We start from the raw sequence: 17,014 nt of genomic DNA, 5'->3' as shown, positions 1-17,014 counted from the left end.
TCCAAAAACAACAAAAGAAGAAGCAGAAACCAGCGACAGAAGCATTGATTATGCACATGTAAGATAATGTGATAATTAAACGTTCAACAGAATATTAACCTCAATTCGGATCTCATCTTTTTGTTCAAAATATTGCTATTTTAGGAAACTTACAAACATTCGTGTCATTTTAAACCTGTAGGATCGTTTTGTCCATAAAATGGAAGCCAATGAGCACCGAAATTGTCTGGTTACCAACATTCTTCTGTGCTCAAAGAAATGCATACAGGTTTGGAACAACTTGAGGGTGAGTGACTTTTTGGGTGGACTAGCCCACTCATTCACACCAAGAATGATAACCATACTCTTATAGAACAGAGAAGGCCACACCACAACTAAAGTATTATGATATCTTACGATATCACTTTTAGCATTTTTGCCCCTAGCTGATGACCAATAAAACTATGATTCAATCCTATGGATTTTAAATTATCTGCACAAAAGCAAATGTCATATTTGGTGTCATGGTAGAGATTGTTCTCCTGTTGTCAAATGTGCAAAAAAATGGCAACCACAAGTTCATCACTGAAACACAAGCCAATGTGGTTGCCCTAGAGCCAATAATCATCACCCCAGACATCCTGTTCTCCACTGTCTGGTATCACATGACCACTGATCCACATGACCGCAAAAAGGATGAAATAGCAATATAACAAAACAAAAACAAAAATGCCAAGAAAATATGACAGCATCTGAAACTGTGATTGCATTATAATGCTTCCAGATGTACCCTGCATGCACCAGGATAGTAAGATTATAACAGTTATTCACTGATTTTTACGTAAACAAGATTTGTATTTTATTTATTTATTTATTTTTATTTATTTATTTCATTATTATTATTATTATTTTTTGTTTTTAGTGTTTCCCAGGGCACTAGGGTAGTTGATAGGATTTTCGGTGTACTTACTAGCCCATGTCAAATAAAGCCGCGTTTCCACCGCAGGAATTTTACCCAGGAACTCTGTACTCGGTACTCTATGTGTTTCCACCGCAGGAACCAGGAACTAAATAAAGTTCCGGGTAAAAAAAAATGCCCCTCAGAAAGTCCCTGCTGGCGAGGTAGTACTTTTTCAAAGCTCCGGAACTATCGGAGGCGGGACTTGGGCGCTAAACATGCTGATTGATTGAGTTTAGCAGCATTGTGATCTCAACTACCATTTATTCTGATCATTTTCAAAATATTACTGTTATTGTGCCATGAAATGTAATTTTAAAAGTATTCAGGCGAGAATGTAGTTGCTTAAAACTCAAATCTGTGGTTTATTTATAAAGACCGCGCCTATTTAAAAATGTGTTTGGCTGATTTCGGAGACGGTGAGATTCACGCGATCATCGGGAGCTCAGTAATCATGTATCCACCGAGAGCAGCCTCACCTCGGCTAGACCTTCTAGTATGTGCCACTGGCTTTGATGTCTCTTTAGTGATTAAACATAAAATATAATTTGTTTTGGGTAAATCTAACAGGTAATCTTTGGTCTGTATTCAATTTATCTATATGTTAAAATGAAAATAAAAAAGGCAAATTGATATAATATTTCGTTTCATTCAGGTGGCTGTATATATACACATATACCTGAACTAAGTACATTTCTGTGGCTATTGTTCAAATGTTTGATGAAGATAAAATCCCTTTCTACAAAAGCACTTTTTGTAAATGATATGATCACAGATTATTATCTAAATGTACTTTATTTGACACAAACCTCCCTCAAACCAGAAGATGACATTACTTTAAATGATTCTACCACACAATGATACTGCTATAGCCATGAGCCATTTCAATCTAAAATATGTATGTAATCTCTGGAGGAACGAACAGAGACGTTACGTCAAAACAACTGACAAATCGGGATTTCGCCTAAGAGCCATATTGCTTTTGAGTGTAACAAAACAAACCAAAGTCGCACACCATGTACATAAGGAAGATTCCTCCTTCAGGGAATGGGGGTTGCATACGTAACCTAGACATTCCCCTTCAGTCAGCCATGTTCAACGTTATGTCAGAAGAATTGGGATCACTATCAAAACCCCATCATTGCTGCCACTTCCAGTGCCCTGTGTAAGCCAGCAAATCCCACATAACTGCTGGGGCAGAAGGCAGGACAGGATTTAGACCAAGAAGTGTTCATCCCTGCTGTTCTCATCACTTGGAATTGCATATTGCATTAGCCCTGAGGCCAGCTGTGTGCTAGCGCATCCGTGCCGAAGATCCCCTTGGTCAGGGAATAAATCAAATGGCAATGGGACAATTCAGGACACCCAGATTGTCTCCAAATCAGATGGATCATCGTGGGTTGGAGTCACCATCCCCCGGAAGTGTGGGCTGTTGTGAGAGCTGCATGATTGAGCTCACCCACAATGTGAATGGCACGAAGCGACCTCAGATGCCTCTGACTACAAAGGAGGAGATGGTGGGCGAGTTGTGAAATGTGAAGGGAGTGTGGACCACCTTGACAACGGTTGAGGTATGCAACGGCCGCAGTGTTGCTCATTCAGACCAGTAGGTGCTTGTCATGTACATTAGCAGCAATTTGAAGCAGTGTAGTGCAAGCCATACTGCTAGCATCTCGAGGCATTGATGTGCCACTGCAGTCAAGGTCCTGTCCAGGAGCCCAATGCTGCATACCCATTGCACATGGCACCCCAGCCAATGCAAGATGTATCTGTTGAGACAACAACATGCCTGGATATTTGCACTAGGGGAACTCCTGCCTGTACAAAAGCATGGTCTGACTAACGGCTGAAGGTTTGGTGGCAGGATGGGGTGAGTGTAAACTGGTGCATGCCATGCTGCCATGCCCATCTCAGAACTCGGACGTGAAGCCAATGCTGAAGCAGTCTCATATGAAGCAACCCTAGCTTCATGATGCGGCTGCAGATGCCATATGCCCCAGGAGCCTCTGAAACTGTTATAGTGGGACCACTCTTCTGCCATTGAATGAGCAGTTCAACAGTTCAATTCAAGCAGTTCAGCATCAGCTGGGTATGCTCGTCTGAAAGATGTGCCATGAGGTTGATTGAGTCCAACTCCATACAGAGAAAAGGGATACACTGCACAAGGGAAAAGTTTTCTCTTTTCCCAGCTGACACAAAGCCCCAAATGGCTGAGCTGACTGAGTACCAGGTCCCTGTGTTTGAACACACCATCATCACAACTGGGCCAGTATGAGCCAGTCATCGAGTTACTTGAAAATGCGAATGCCTCCTTCCCTCAAAAGAATGCGGGCTGACTCCACGACTTTCGTGAAGACACGAGGGGACAGTGACAACCTGAAGCGAAGGATCTTGTACTGAAATGCCCATCCTTTAAGCTCAAAACAGCCTGTGCTGAAGGAGAATCAAGACATGAAAGAATGTGTTCTTCAGGTCACTTGCTGCAAAACAATTGTAAGAATGAATGCACTGGCAAATGCATTTATGCGTTAACATCTTGAATGGGAGCTTGTGAAAGGCCCGATTCAGGATGCTCGGGTCCAGAACTGGTCACAACCCACTGCCTTTCTTGGGTATGTTGAAGTATGGGCCAGTCCAGCACAGAGGTGAACCAAATGCAGGGATGGGCTGCACCACTTTTCCACAGCCAACTATTTTGCCAGATGGCAGCACTCTGTGGACACAGCTGCATCCCAATGGTGCACTCAACTGGAGGGATTTGTTGGCCACCCCCCACCGAGGGTAGTGAGGCTGAAGAAGCACTAACTGTGTTTTAGACAGAATTAAGCAGCGTTTCCACCGCTGGAACTTTACTCAGAAACTAGGGACTTTGGGCTGGTACTCTGTGTATTTCCACAGTAGGAACCAGGAACTAAATTAAGTTCCGGATAAAAAAATGCCCCTCAGAAAGTCCCTGCTGGTGAGCTAGTACTTTTTCAAAGTTCCGGAGCTTTTGAGGGCGGGACTTGGGTGCTAAACATGCTGATTGGTTAAGTTCATGCAGCATTGCGATTTCAACCACCATTTATCCAGATCATTTTCAAAATATTTCTGTTATCGTGTCATGAAATGTAATTTTAAAAGTATTTTAGGCGAGAATGTAGTTGTTAACTCAAATCTGTGGTTTATTTATAGAGACGGAGCCTATTTAAAAATGTGTTTCACAGATTTTGGAGATGTTCAGCTCCACGCGATAACCGGGAGCTCAGTGATAATGTATCCACCTAGAGCACTCTCACCTCAGCTAGACCTTCTGATATGTGCCACTGGCTCTGATGTCTCTTAAGTGGTTAAACATAAAATATAATTTGTTTTGGGTAAATCTAACAAGTAATCTTTGGTCTGTACTCAATTTAACTATATGTTAAAATGAAAATTAAAAGAGGCAATTGATATAATATTTCGTTTCATTCAGGTGGCTGTATATATACACATTTCCCTGAACTAAGTACATTTCTGCGGCTATTATGTTTAAATGAAAACGAAAGGAGGCAGTGGTATTTGATATCCCTTTTCATTTTATTGTAAATTTACAGAGATGAAAATTGCAGTAGCCAAGGTGAGCTGACTGATGTTAATCAAGTACGATGCAGTTTGCAGAATTACCAGATGTGCGCCATCGTGAACATCACACTCCCGAGTCGAATGCACAAAGTCTGAACTATGAGGATGCAAGTCCAAAATCAGCATACTTCGCATGCAGACCTACATCACCAGTCTATTTGCCTAATCTCCCCGGTACTTTAGACCGCGATGGAAATACAGAAAGCAACAGGTCTGGGGGCAAAATAGCTCCTGGGAAAAAAAGTTCCTGGTACAATTGTTCCAGGTAATTTCGGTGGAAACGCAGCATTAGGTGCCCTCAACGATCTAGTGAATTCTTCATGCACTTCCAGGAAGAAAGGCACTGGAGATGGGTGCTGACGATCAGACTGAGGCACCCCCAGGTACCAACTGTCCAGCCTTGAGCATTCCAGTGCCGAATTATGGTGAGCCTCGAAACTCACGGGGGCTGGGAAAGCTTAGCGGCCAGCTCTGGATCTGACTCGGGCAACACTACTTTCCCCCGAAGGAGACAATGCAGTCGAATCTTCATCCCCAGAGTCTAGCTTATCCCTTGCTGCAGTGATTGACATCCTGTCATCCGCTGGAGCCCTGACTGAAACAAGGACCAGCAGTCCCACACTAGAACTCCACAGGTTGCGATGTGTAGGAGGAATAAGGGACCCACGGAGACATACTTATCAGTAAAACCAATGGGCATTGAGTCATTTTGCTAGACTCGAAAGTGGTAGGGCTGTAAGGCAAGATCCCAATTTGTCAGTCGTTCTGACATAACGTTGAATGTGAATGACTGAAGGTGAACTATGGACTCTTTATTTTCTAGCACTTTATATAAAGTTACAACTTTACACTTAAAGAAAATTTAAGAGAACAGTCCGAAACCATGGTGTAACAAACTAAAACCTGCCATCAAGTGAGCAGCCTGCAAGGAAGGACAATATTTTTACTTACAGAAAGTCCTTAAAAACGGCAAGATCTGCTTACTTTTCAACATACTTAGAATAAAACAAACACAACCCTAGGTACACATAAGTAATTACTTTTTTTTTTAATTGTATATTTGTAAATGTGTAAATCTTTACATGATCAGTAATATCAGAGAGAAAATTATAACCATGCAGCCGTCTGCTACTGCATGGCATCAGACACTACAGACTGCATGAGGAACAATTCCATTAATTATTTGCTGTAGGAGAGGAAGAATAGTATTGGTACATCATCTAAACCATCAAAATGTATGCTAGATGGTATACCAACTAAGATAGTAAAAGACACACTTCCAGAAGTTGTACATCCTCTTCTTAATATTATTAATTCATCATTGTCTCTAGAATATGTCTCAAAACATTTCAAGCTGACTATTATTAAGCCTCTCATAAAAAAGACATTATTTGATCCTAGAGAAATAATTAACTACAGACAGATTTCTGTAAAAAAAATACTAGAAAAGGCACTGTCCACAAAGCATTAAGTATCATAGTACTCTCATCAGATACAAATGACTTGCTCTTACCATCTGATCCGGGTTGCATCTCACTACTAGTGTTACTGGTTCTTAATGTTGCATTTGATAGGATTGACCACAACAATCTTTTGAATAGGATTAATAGTGATGTTGGCATTAGTGGAATTGCACTGGCATGGTTCAAATCATATTTATCTGACTGTCACAGATCTGTAGCAGTAAATGAAGAGGTATCATATTGATCACACCTTCAGTATGGAGACTGCATGGCTCAGTAATAGGACATGCTACTCTTCAGGGATACTTTTCGACACATGGTTTTACTTTTCATGTTATGTTGATGATATTCAGCTCCAGAGCCTGATGAAATATACAATTTCACAAAAGGGAATGAACAGAAAACAAACAAACAAACAAACAGAGGTTTTAATTATTATACCCAAAATCACTGCATGTAATAACCTTGACCACTATCTAACCCTTGATGGCTGCTCTGTCAAGACTGTGTTGACTGTCAAGTTACAAAACTGGTTGTGCTATTTGATAACGATTTGAAAATACACGTTTCTAACCATTGTAAAACCACATTTTTAATCTTAAAATATATATATCTAAATTATATCTAACACATATGCCCTTAGTGGTAAATGCAGAAAAGGCAAGAACTAGAACTAGGAAGTATGACCATATTAGCCTGGTTCTGTCAACACTGCATCCGCTCCAAATTAAACATTGCATACATTTTAAAATCTTGCTGATTATTTTAAAAGCCGAGAATGGTTTAGCTCCTCAGTACTTGAACAAGCTCTTGTCACATTTTAGTCCTTCATGTCCAGTGTGATCTCAAAATTCTGGCCAGCTGAAAATATCTAAAATATCAAAATCAACTGCGGGCAGTAGGTCCTTTTACCATTTAGCACCCAAAGTCTGAAACAATCTTCCTATTATTCTTTGGGAGGCAGACACACTCACTCTTTCATTTGAAGCTAGATAAAAAATCCATATCTTTAACATGGCAAACACATAATCAGGTTTTAACAATTCAAATCCCTTAAAGGATTGTTAGGCTACATAAATTAGGCCAAATAGAACTGGGAACACTACCCATGACATCTAATGTTCTTTTAACATTGTAAGTGGAATTCCGCTTATTATAATAATAGTCTGTTTCAATCTTTTTCCAAGGTTACCTCAGTCACCCAGATCTGGTCCGTATTAGTTGGTGGATTAGCACCATCAGACAACCACAACAGAATGTCACCAGAGAACATGACAATTAGATGAGTCCCAATACAGCACTTTTAGGATCTGGTGGAACAGGACATTCATGACATGGATGTACAGCCAACAAATCTGCAGCAACAGCATAATGCCATCATGTCAATATGGACCAAAATCTCAGCGGAATGTTCCTAGCACCTTGTTGAATCTATGCCATGGTGAATTAAGTCAGTTATTAAGGTAAACGGGTCAAACACGGACCTATCAATGTGTACCTAATAAAGTAAGTAATTTAATAATTTAATCAATTTAATCATGGACAAAATGAGAATTCACAATTAACAAGTTGGACTATTATGGGGCGGTTACTATGTAGTTCTTACTAGGCCTGTTGTTGAACCAAATAACTGTTTCAAAATTAATGAATTGAGCCAACAGGCAGCGTTAAAAGTCACCGTTTTATTCATGTTTGAGAACCAAATAAGCTGGTTTTAACTGTAAAAAAATGCTGAGGAGTCTGAAAAGTTAATTACTGATACTTTCCTTGTGCAAACCTGAGGTATATAATGGAAATATTCTTATTAATAGAAATATGTTTGTATGTATTTGTGAGATTAGTTTATCCTGTTTATATACTTTAGAAGCATCGGATATATACTCACCCATGTGCATCAATGTCTGTATTATGTATTTTATTAATATGCACAACTTTAATATAGAAAACATATTCAAGATGAATGTAAAATGCATAATGTAAAAAATAACAACAGAATATATTTTTTTAACCAATTTATTGAAATAAACCAGTTCACAGAAATGAACAGGCCTTGTCATCGACAAGTGGGTGCTTGACACACAGGAGGCAATGAGGTTTTCTCTCACGTATCAGGGCTTATAGCAAGGTTGGGATTTTGCTTATCATCCTACTATGATATCAAAAATAACCATAGTTGCTAAACAAATAAGACAAGATGCTACAGTTGAGATGTTTCTACATTATGGCCCCCAAATTTTACAGTAAATCAAACATTTTTTTTTTCTTTCTTTTTTTTTTCTTCTCGTGTGTATGACATTCAGCCAGAAAGTTTTGACCATTCAACATCGTCGTCATAAAACAGAGTGTAAATGAGGGACGATCCCTATCACAGAGGACGTTTTGCTACACTCACCATGGCTTTAAATTAAATAAAGCACCTGCCCTTTTTAGTACTCCTTGGGTAATTCTAACTTGGGAAGACTTTCATCACTGTTGACACAGGCTGTGTCTTAGAATGTTGCATGGACAGGCACAAAAGCATCCACAGCTATGTGACTGATATTAATAGCCAGAATGGGGATAGAGAGAAATAAACCAGTGACAGCAGAGACAAGGTGAACTTTCATTATGATGGTTATTATAGACCACCCATGTGTGCTATGAGTCTGTGTTTGCATGTGTCTGAACCTTAACCCTAAATGACAGAAACTGACATTTACGTATTAAAAAACAATGAGACCAGTTGCCTAAAAGCAAACATATCATTGAGTAGAAAAGTGAAGTAAATTCTGGTAAAGCGTAATTTGCATGCAGATGCCATGTTTGATATTTTCTAATGTAATGTAACTCATGCATGTTTTAGCATGCCTTAAGTGTACAAATACTTTGTGAGACCTCTGCATCTTATGATGGCATTAACATCTCAACAGGCTTTTTATGAAGACATTTACATAGTGTGCATTCGTGCATGCACGCATGATTATGCAAATCTTATAGGACCCACCTCTTTAAGGCAGCCCATGAAATTATTGCTGACGGGAGATCCAGGAAGGTCGGCAGTGCTTGGGCTTCCCCCCACATAGAAGAAATCATCTGAGCCCAGCATTGTGTAATCCTCCTGCGTGTATCCTGTGGTGGTCAATATACCATCCACCAATATAGTCACCTGTTAAATGATGACAGTATAAAAAGACAACAAATTAGTAACTCATTTTAAGATGTGCTTTTAACCTGAGCGATATCCTTATTGTATTGTTTGTTATGGTCTTGTTCAGATTTGCCATTATTTCGGGTCACTTACTGCTAGCACTCTGGACCATTGGTCTAGATAAGATTCATTGGTGATAATTTAGTATAGGTTCAAGGGACAGGTAAAGAAAATATTGCTGATGAATATTTTCTTCATCTTTGATGGGTTAAGAAAATGAATTTTTATCTGGTTTGGAATATTGCTAATTATGGTTAGTAAATGTTAAAACCAAGGACAAATTATTTGTACTTGTTTTAGTTTTGGGGTTACGCTACTTTGTCACACACTCACTCATACACATAAACAGACATTCAGACACATACCAAGACTTGAACATGCATGCATTAAAGGAAGGCATTAAATACTGGAAAAAAAATCTAATGTTTTATCCTTTTTCAAAAGGTCATACTGAATAAACATGAGAAGGATCAATGATTCATTGGTTCAATGAAAAGTGGGAGGAGCAAAGTCACAACACCCAAGCAGTAAGTATCCATGCAGAAAAAAAAAAAAGAAGCAGGAAGGCCATGCAACAAGATACACAGCACACAAAACAGCATTTGGTAGACACACACAAGAAATTTGGGTGGAAGTGGAGTGATAAATCGAATGTAGTGTTAGTGGCAGTGATATATGAGGCGGAATGAGATGGTGGAGATGAGGACATGCCATGAGTGGTGTTGAGGTATCAACTGCCAGAGTTCCCAGAGTTCTTAAGTTTGTCTTGTGTGTTTATTTCTGGGAGGCTCTGCAAGGTGAAAATTTTCCCTGTGGACATTCTTGGAAATCCTCTGTCATTTATTGCCGACAGTCCTTGCAAAAAATGTGGAGGCTTGGTGTGGGGAGAAAAAAAACACTTTACTAGTTCCTGTGAGAGTCCCAGTGAGGATGTGAATCTCTATGTAACAGTAACGTGAGGACGTAAAAGCCAGTCCGATAAACCAAAAGACAAAAAAAAAAAAATTTAAAAGAAAGGATGGAAGTTTGAGAGGAGGGTAAAGGGGGGAAATGTGAAAATTCCACGGTAATACAAACCCATTTCCTCATTTTTTGAGAAGAGTGTCTAGAATGAAACTCAAAGAAAAAGAAAGAAAGGAAGGGGGACACACGGCAAACCAAAAAAGGACAATAAGAATGATATCTACCAGACAATGTAGTTTGTTTACCATAGCGTGTCCAATGCCTGAGTGCTTTCGGGAAGAAGGGGGGAAGAAAGGAAATCAAAACAATAGTGAACAGAACGGTTGTTAATAAATGGATGAAATTAAAAGAGAAAGAAATTAATGATGGTATTAGTACATTAGTTTGGTTAGAAACAGGTTAGTAATAAAAATGATCCCATGAATGAATAGTGTTAGTTCCAAGAACTGTTTCCTCCCAAGATGTGAGAAACGGGAAGGAAAGGAGATTAAAGAAGAAGAATACAGTATAATGAGGGCATAGGCATTATTTACAGTAGAGACATATAACCAATAGAGATGGTTCACGACAGTTGCCTATTTAACTAGTCATCCTACAGTTGACTAGACAATTAGTGAGAAAGATTGTTGAATAGTTTTAGATTTTAGCGGTAGTGTTTTAACTTGTATGCTGATGGTGTGCTGTTCTTAATGCCAAGTTCACACTACTGGATTTTAAGCCTAACTTTTAAACGTTAACAAGCTCAACAACAGGACAGGCTTTGAACGGGGAAAAATCAGCGGTAGATCAACGTTCGGCAGTCTTTAAGTGTGAACAACTCAACGACGCATCAAAGCGGCTTGCTGACATGTTGCCGATGCCTGGCTGATGGCAGACAAATATCTAGCATGCTAAATATCTGGACCAGTCGGGCAACTCAACATCACGTTGTGTCAGGTGTCATGATGAGCTACAACCAATGAGAGAGCAAGGCATGGGTTGAGGTCAGCGAAAGATAAATAGCAGTAGCAACACTGCTTTAAGAAAAGTTTGGACACAAAAAAATGTAGCAAACTTTTTCACTACACAAACAGCTTGCAGCACTAATTTCTTCCCAATGTTAATTTTAAAATAAACAACTCCTGTTACACTTGTTGTTTCGTGTCATTCTGGTTCAACTACTCACATGTGTTTTCAGGACAAAACATGTTTTGGGGACAGGGTAAAGTCATTGGGTGACAGAGTTGTTGTCAGCTCATGTAGCGTGTGACTCCCTGTCATGGATCATTTTTGTAGTGATGCGAACTTGCGAACAATGACTTCAAGACAGACAATCAAGTCATGTAGTCTGAACAGCACAGCAATCTGCCAAAATTCCTGTAGTGTGAACATAGCTTAACTTGCTATATGTCTAACATGATAAAAGCCTCAGATTCAGTAGTCCAGATCCTCTTCAGTTGTGTCATTAAATTTACAATCTTAAAAGTACAACTCTGCACTATTAGTCTTGCATGCAATTGCATCATGTAGTTTGTGACCATTACGTCATAACTGTTACCTTCCTAAGATGGTATGTGAAGTAAAAAATGTGTATCCAAACTAGCTAACTATCAATTTTGAAAATATATAGTTATATTGTTGCTTGCTAAAAATGGAACAACAGTATCTGAAGTAGAGATATCAAAATAGAGATATCAGAATATCAGTTTATTGAATTTAATGTTGCAAATACATTTAAGTCCTCAAAAGGATTGGGAAGAGTGGCTGCTCCCTCAAATCTCTTTGTTATGAGAACTTCAAAACAAATCAAATTTGTGTACTTTTGAGATTGTTTAAAAAACTTCTCGGGTTACTTGACTGTAACCCTGTTCCCTGAAAAAGCGAGAACGAGATGCTGCGCTCAATAGCACTAATGAGAACATTCTTTGTTTGACCAGTTGTGAAGGATATGTGTCAAACATGCCAAGAATTGGCTTAAATAACCTCGGTAGGTGACGTCACATATTACACTCACCTGAAGGTTATAAATAGACTTGACACAGAAACACCCTCAGGTCAATATTTGTCTGAAAGGACGTTCCGGAAACATTTAGTTTGGCATTGAGGCACAGCATCTTGTTCCCGCTTTTTCAGGGAACAGGGTTACAGTCAAGTAACCCAAGACATTCCCTCATCAAAAGCTACTCTCAATGCTGCGCTCAATAGCGCTAATGGGTACGAGAATACCAACGCCACCGCACTGTAAGTGTCTGGACCCCCAGGGTTGTGTAGTGTGTGCGCACAAACATCAAAGAGGTCTCAGACATGACTCTGGGATGTCGACTCAAGGACATGCAAGCCCGGAGTAGCATGGACATCCAAGCTATAGAATCTGTCAAATGTGTGTGGAGAGAACCAGCCTGCCGCATCACATACTTGTTGCAAGGGTGCACCTCTTGCTAAAGCAATTGAAGTTTGACCACGCGCCTCGTAGGCTAGGGCAATAGCATCCCTCACTCAATGTGAAATGGTTTGCCTGGTGGCAGCTGCCCCATGATTGTGGTCCCCATGGGATATGAAGAGTTGCTCTGACTTACACCACTGGCTAGTGTGGTGGACGTAAATCTGAAGAGCACGCACTGGACACAGTAAGTGAAGTCTTTCCTGCTCCGGTGTTGTGAATGGCGGAGGACAGAAGGCTTTGAGAATGACCGGATGTATGGTCGAGACAGGAACTTTCGGAAGATAATTAGAGTGAGGATGCAAAATAAGTTTGACTCACCCAGGGGCAAAATCTAAGCAGGATGGCAGGACTGACAAAGCCTGTAAATCCCCAATTCTCTTAAATGAGCTAATGGCCATAATAAAAAACATCTTTAGAGTCAGAAGCTTGTCAGGCGCTGATTCTAATGGTTCGAAAGAAGTGCCAGCCAGCCCTTGAGCACTATGGCTAAATCCCATGTAGGGACCGTAGCTCTAGTGGGTGGCCTCAACCACTTAGCCCCACGAATGAAGCGTGCTATTAGAGGATGCTTTCCCACAGAAACCCTGTCAATCAAAGCATGGCAAGCCGAAATAGTGGACACGTAAGTTCTGAGAGTACTAGAGCCTGTGCATGAGGACAATTTCTCTTGCAGAAATTCCAGTACTGAAACAATTCGGCAGTGAGCTGGGTCTACATGGTGTGTCATGCACCAGCCATCTGAGGGCATAAGCTCTTTTTGTGGAGGGAGCCCTAGCACTTAGAATATTTTCTATTACATCTGCTGAAAGGCCAACATCTGTTAGTTGGTCCCCCTCAGGGACCAGACATGAAGGTTCCATAGCCAGGGCCGGGATGAAATACTGTCCCCTGCGCCTGAGAGAGAAGATCTCTTCTGATCAGAATCGCCCATGGCGAGCCGTCGAGGAGGGATATTAGATCTGAGAACCAGACTCTGGTCGGCCATCGGGGTGCTATCAGTAAGAGGTGAGACCCCTGTCGACGGACCTTGGCCAGGACTCCAGGCAGCAGAGCAATCAGAGGAAAGGCATAAAGACTTATGCCATGCATGGGCCATCGCATCCAGACCCAGGGGAGCTGGATGAGTCAGAGAGAAGTAGAGGTGCCATCTCCTATTTAGCAAAGAGGTCCGCCTCTGCTTCATAAAATCTTTCCCAGATTTGACTCACTACTTTGGGGTGGAGTTTCCATTCCCTGTGTGTCACAGCTTGTCTGGACAGCAAATCTGCTCCCACATTCATATGCCCAGGAATGTAAATCGCCCTGAGGGACAGGAACTTGTCCTGTGCCCAAAGCAGAATCTGCTGCGCTAACTTGTTCAAGAGGCGGGACCGCAGTCCGCCCAGGCGATTTATGTAAGATACTACCGATGTGTTGTCTACCCGCACTAGGACATGGTAGCCTCTCAACTGCTGAAGGAAGTACTTCAGGGCCAGAAATACAGCCTTCATTTCGAGGCAATTGATATGCCATTCTAGAAGATGACCTGGTGGTTTTTACCGTGGTGGATCGGTTCTCGAAGGCACCTCATTTTTTATTCCTCTGCCCAAATTACCTTCTGCCAGAGAAACTGCAAGTGCTGTCATAGATCACGTTTATTGCTTACATGGCCTCCCGATGGAGGTGGTCTATGACATGGTGCCTCAGTTTGTTTTCAAATTTTGGAGATAATTATTTATTTAATTTATTATTTAATTGTTGGGGGCGACTGTTAGGCTTTCTTCTGAATTTCATCCTCAGAGTAATGGTCGGAGAGGTCAAATCAAGACCTAGAATGAGTGTTTCGATGTTTGGTTTCTCAGAACCCCTCCTCTCGGAGCCAGCAGCTCTCATGGGTTAAGTACGCACATAACTCAACGCTACCAGTTTCAGCTATGGGCCTATCGCCTTTTCAGTGAAGTTTAGGGTACCAGCCACCACTTTTTCCGAGTATGGAATCCGAAGTCGCGGTTCCCTCTGCCCACGCATTTATCCAGAGGAGCCGACGAACCTGGACCAGGGCCAGATTGACCCTGCTCTGGGTGGAGGTGTGCACCGAGGTTCATGCCGACCACCACCGGTTGAAACCTCCCGTCTACGTCGTAGGTCAAAAAGTGTGGCTTTCATTAAAAAATATTCCTCTCCGATCCGTCAGTAATAAGCTTGCGCCCAAATTTATTGCCCCATTTACTGTCACCAAGATTATTAGTCTGGTGGCAGTCCGCCCCGTACAGGAGAATTCATCCAGTGTTTCATGTATCTAAATTAAAGCCCGTTTTTCATTCATCCATTAATCCGCCGGTCCCAGTCCCCCCCGCCGCCGCATCTCATAGACAGGAAACCAGCTTATTTGGTAGAACATAATCTGGAATCGAGGCGGAGGAGAGGAGTTGGGTTCCTGTTATATACATATTGGACCACTCCCTTATCGATGATTTCAATCGCTGGGTAGGTTCTCCTGAGAATGCCAGGAGGCGTTCCTAGGGGAGGGGATACTGTCACGGTTCATGGGTCTGTGCGTTCATCTTGCATCTCTGTCTGACTGTGTGCGTCTGTTAACTACCACGGCAGCTGCGGTCTATGAGGGATTTTATTAAATGATTTTTAGGCTGCATTAATTAGGTAAACCGGAACCGGGAACACTTCCCATAACACCCAATGTACTTGCTACATCATTAGAAGAATGGCATATAACCTAATATTACTTTGCTTATCTCTTATTCCAAGGTCGCCGTAGCCACCAGATCCAGTACATATCCAGATCAGAGGGTGCTTCAGCACCTAGAAAGGACCTCTACAGCCCTGAAAGACAGCGGAGACCAGGGAACTAGAGCCCCAGATACAGATCCCCTGTAAAGACCTTGTCTCAGACGACCACCAGGACAAGATCACAAAAAACAGATGATTCTTCATCACAATCTGAATTTGCTGCAGCCTGGAATTGAACTGCTGGTTTCATCTGGTCAGAGGAGAACTGGCCCCCGACTGAGCCTGGTTGCTCCCAAGGTTTTTTTTATCCATTCTGTCACCGATGGAGTTTTGGTTCCTTGCTGCTGTCACCTCTGGCTAGCTTAGATGGGGTCACTTGATTTACAGCAATATCGTTGCTTTGTTGCAAATGATTGCACAGACACTATTTAAACTGAACTGAGATGACATCACTGAATTCAATGATGAACTGCCTTTAACTGTCATTTTTCATTATTGACACACTGTTTTCCTAATGAATGTTGTTCAGTTGCTTTGACGCCATGTATTTTGTTAAAAGCGCTATATGAATAAGGGTTACTTGACTTGACTTTTACTACAGTCCTTTCTACCCATGGGGAGATATTTGGCAGTAGCTTCCACGCTGTCAGTTTCCCTGAAAGGGGCACTAATTTTGACTTGACTTTTACTACAGTCCTTTCTACCCATGGGGAGATATTTGGCAGTAGCTTCCACGCTGTCAGTTTCCCCGAAAGGGGCACTAATTTTGACACTTCGTTTTGTTGGGGGGATGTTAGATGTTCGGTGTCCTGAAATGTGGTAGGAGGCAACCGAGCATTTAACATTTCGCTGGAGGCCTCTGCTCCCCGAAACACCAGTGGTGTCAGAGATAAAACAATGGGCCCTTGAGGGTCCCAGGAGGAAGTCTTCTCTGTCTATTCTCTGTTGGAACTTTACGCACCCCTCCTGGAGGGGGCACAACCCAGTGGTGTGACTTCTCTTTCCGCAGGTCCAGTCTCTTAGAGGCGGGCTGAGAAGTGCGTCAGCTGCTACCTATTCTCTTCAAGGGGGGGCACAACTTGCCACACTCTCCTTCTTGGCTTCTCGCCTCAGAGAAACCGAACTTGGTCAGGACTGGGTGGCCGACGGTCCCGACGCTTGAGCACGGTGGGGGAGGAACCTCACAAACGCATCTCATAGCGTTTCGCCTCCCGAAACCTAGTGGCGACAGTGTTGACAGCATCGCCAAACAGGCCGGAAGGTGAGAAAGGGGCATCAAGAAAGAAAGCTTGATCCCTCTCCCTGATGCCCGTGAGGGTTCAGCCACAGATGTCTCTCTGTGGAGACCATAGCAGCCATAGAACGGCTGATGGCACGGGCTGTCTGCTTAGTCGCACACAGAGACAGATCTGTGACTCTGCAAAGTTCTAAGAACACCTCTTCATCGATGGACCCGCCTGTGCTTAAGTCTTTTAAAAGGTCAGCCTGGTATGCCTGCAGAACCGCCATGGTGTGCACCAGCCTGACCCGCAGCCTGAAAAGCTTTCCCCACCAGCGAAGATGTCATTCTGCACAGCTTGGTGGGGAGCGTAGCCTTTTTAAGGGTTGATGAAGTCCCAGGGGAGAGATAGCCCGCAAGCGTCTCTTCCACCTGGGGCATCATCATATAGCCCCGTGCCTTTGCATCGATGGTAGTTGAATAAATTGAACAG

At 42.0% G+C, this 17,014-nt stretch overlaps 1 protein-coding gene across 12 annotated transcripts in view; it reads right to left on the bottom strand.

Annotated features, from left to right (window-relative positions):
- The window catches only part of LOC132092740 (neurexin-3b-like), a 539,941-nt gene that overhangs the window by 398,752 nt on the left and 124,175 nt on the right, over positions 1-17,014 (bottom strand). For 9 of the 12 annotated variants that reach the window (XR_009422248.1, XR_009422247.1, XR_009422249.1 and 6 more), the window contains exons 6-7: positions 10,399-10,422; positions 8,987-9,148 (exon numbers count right to left, since the gene is read on the bottom strand). Coding sequence is in view for 9 of the 12 variants with exons in the window: in XM_059499108.1 (XP_059355091.1) it covers positions 8,987-9,148; positions 10,399-10,422 (186 nt within the window). In the remaining 3 variants the exon portion in view is untranslated. The remainder of the gene's footprint in view (positions 1-8,986; positions 9,149-10,398; positions 10,423-17,014) is intronic. The other 3 variants (XM_059499110.1, XM_059499112.1, XM_059499116.1) reach the window with 1 other exon arrangement.

Source organism: Carassius carassius, chromosome 18, assembly GCF_963082965.1.
Source record: "Carassius carassius chromosome 18, fCarCar2.1, whole genome shotgun sequence".
In the NCBI taxonomy this organism is placed as follows: domain Eukaryota; kingdom Metazoa; phylum Chordata; class Actinopteri; order Cypriniformes; family Cyprinidae; genus Carassius; species Carassius carassius.
This window is presented reverse-complemented; position numbering and strand designations above follow the sequence as displayed.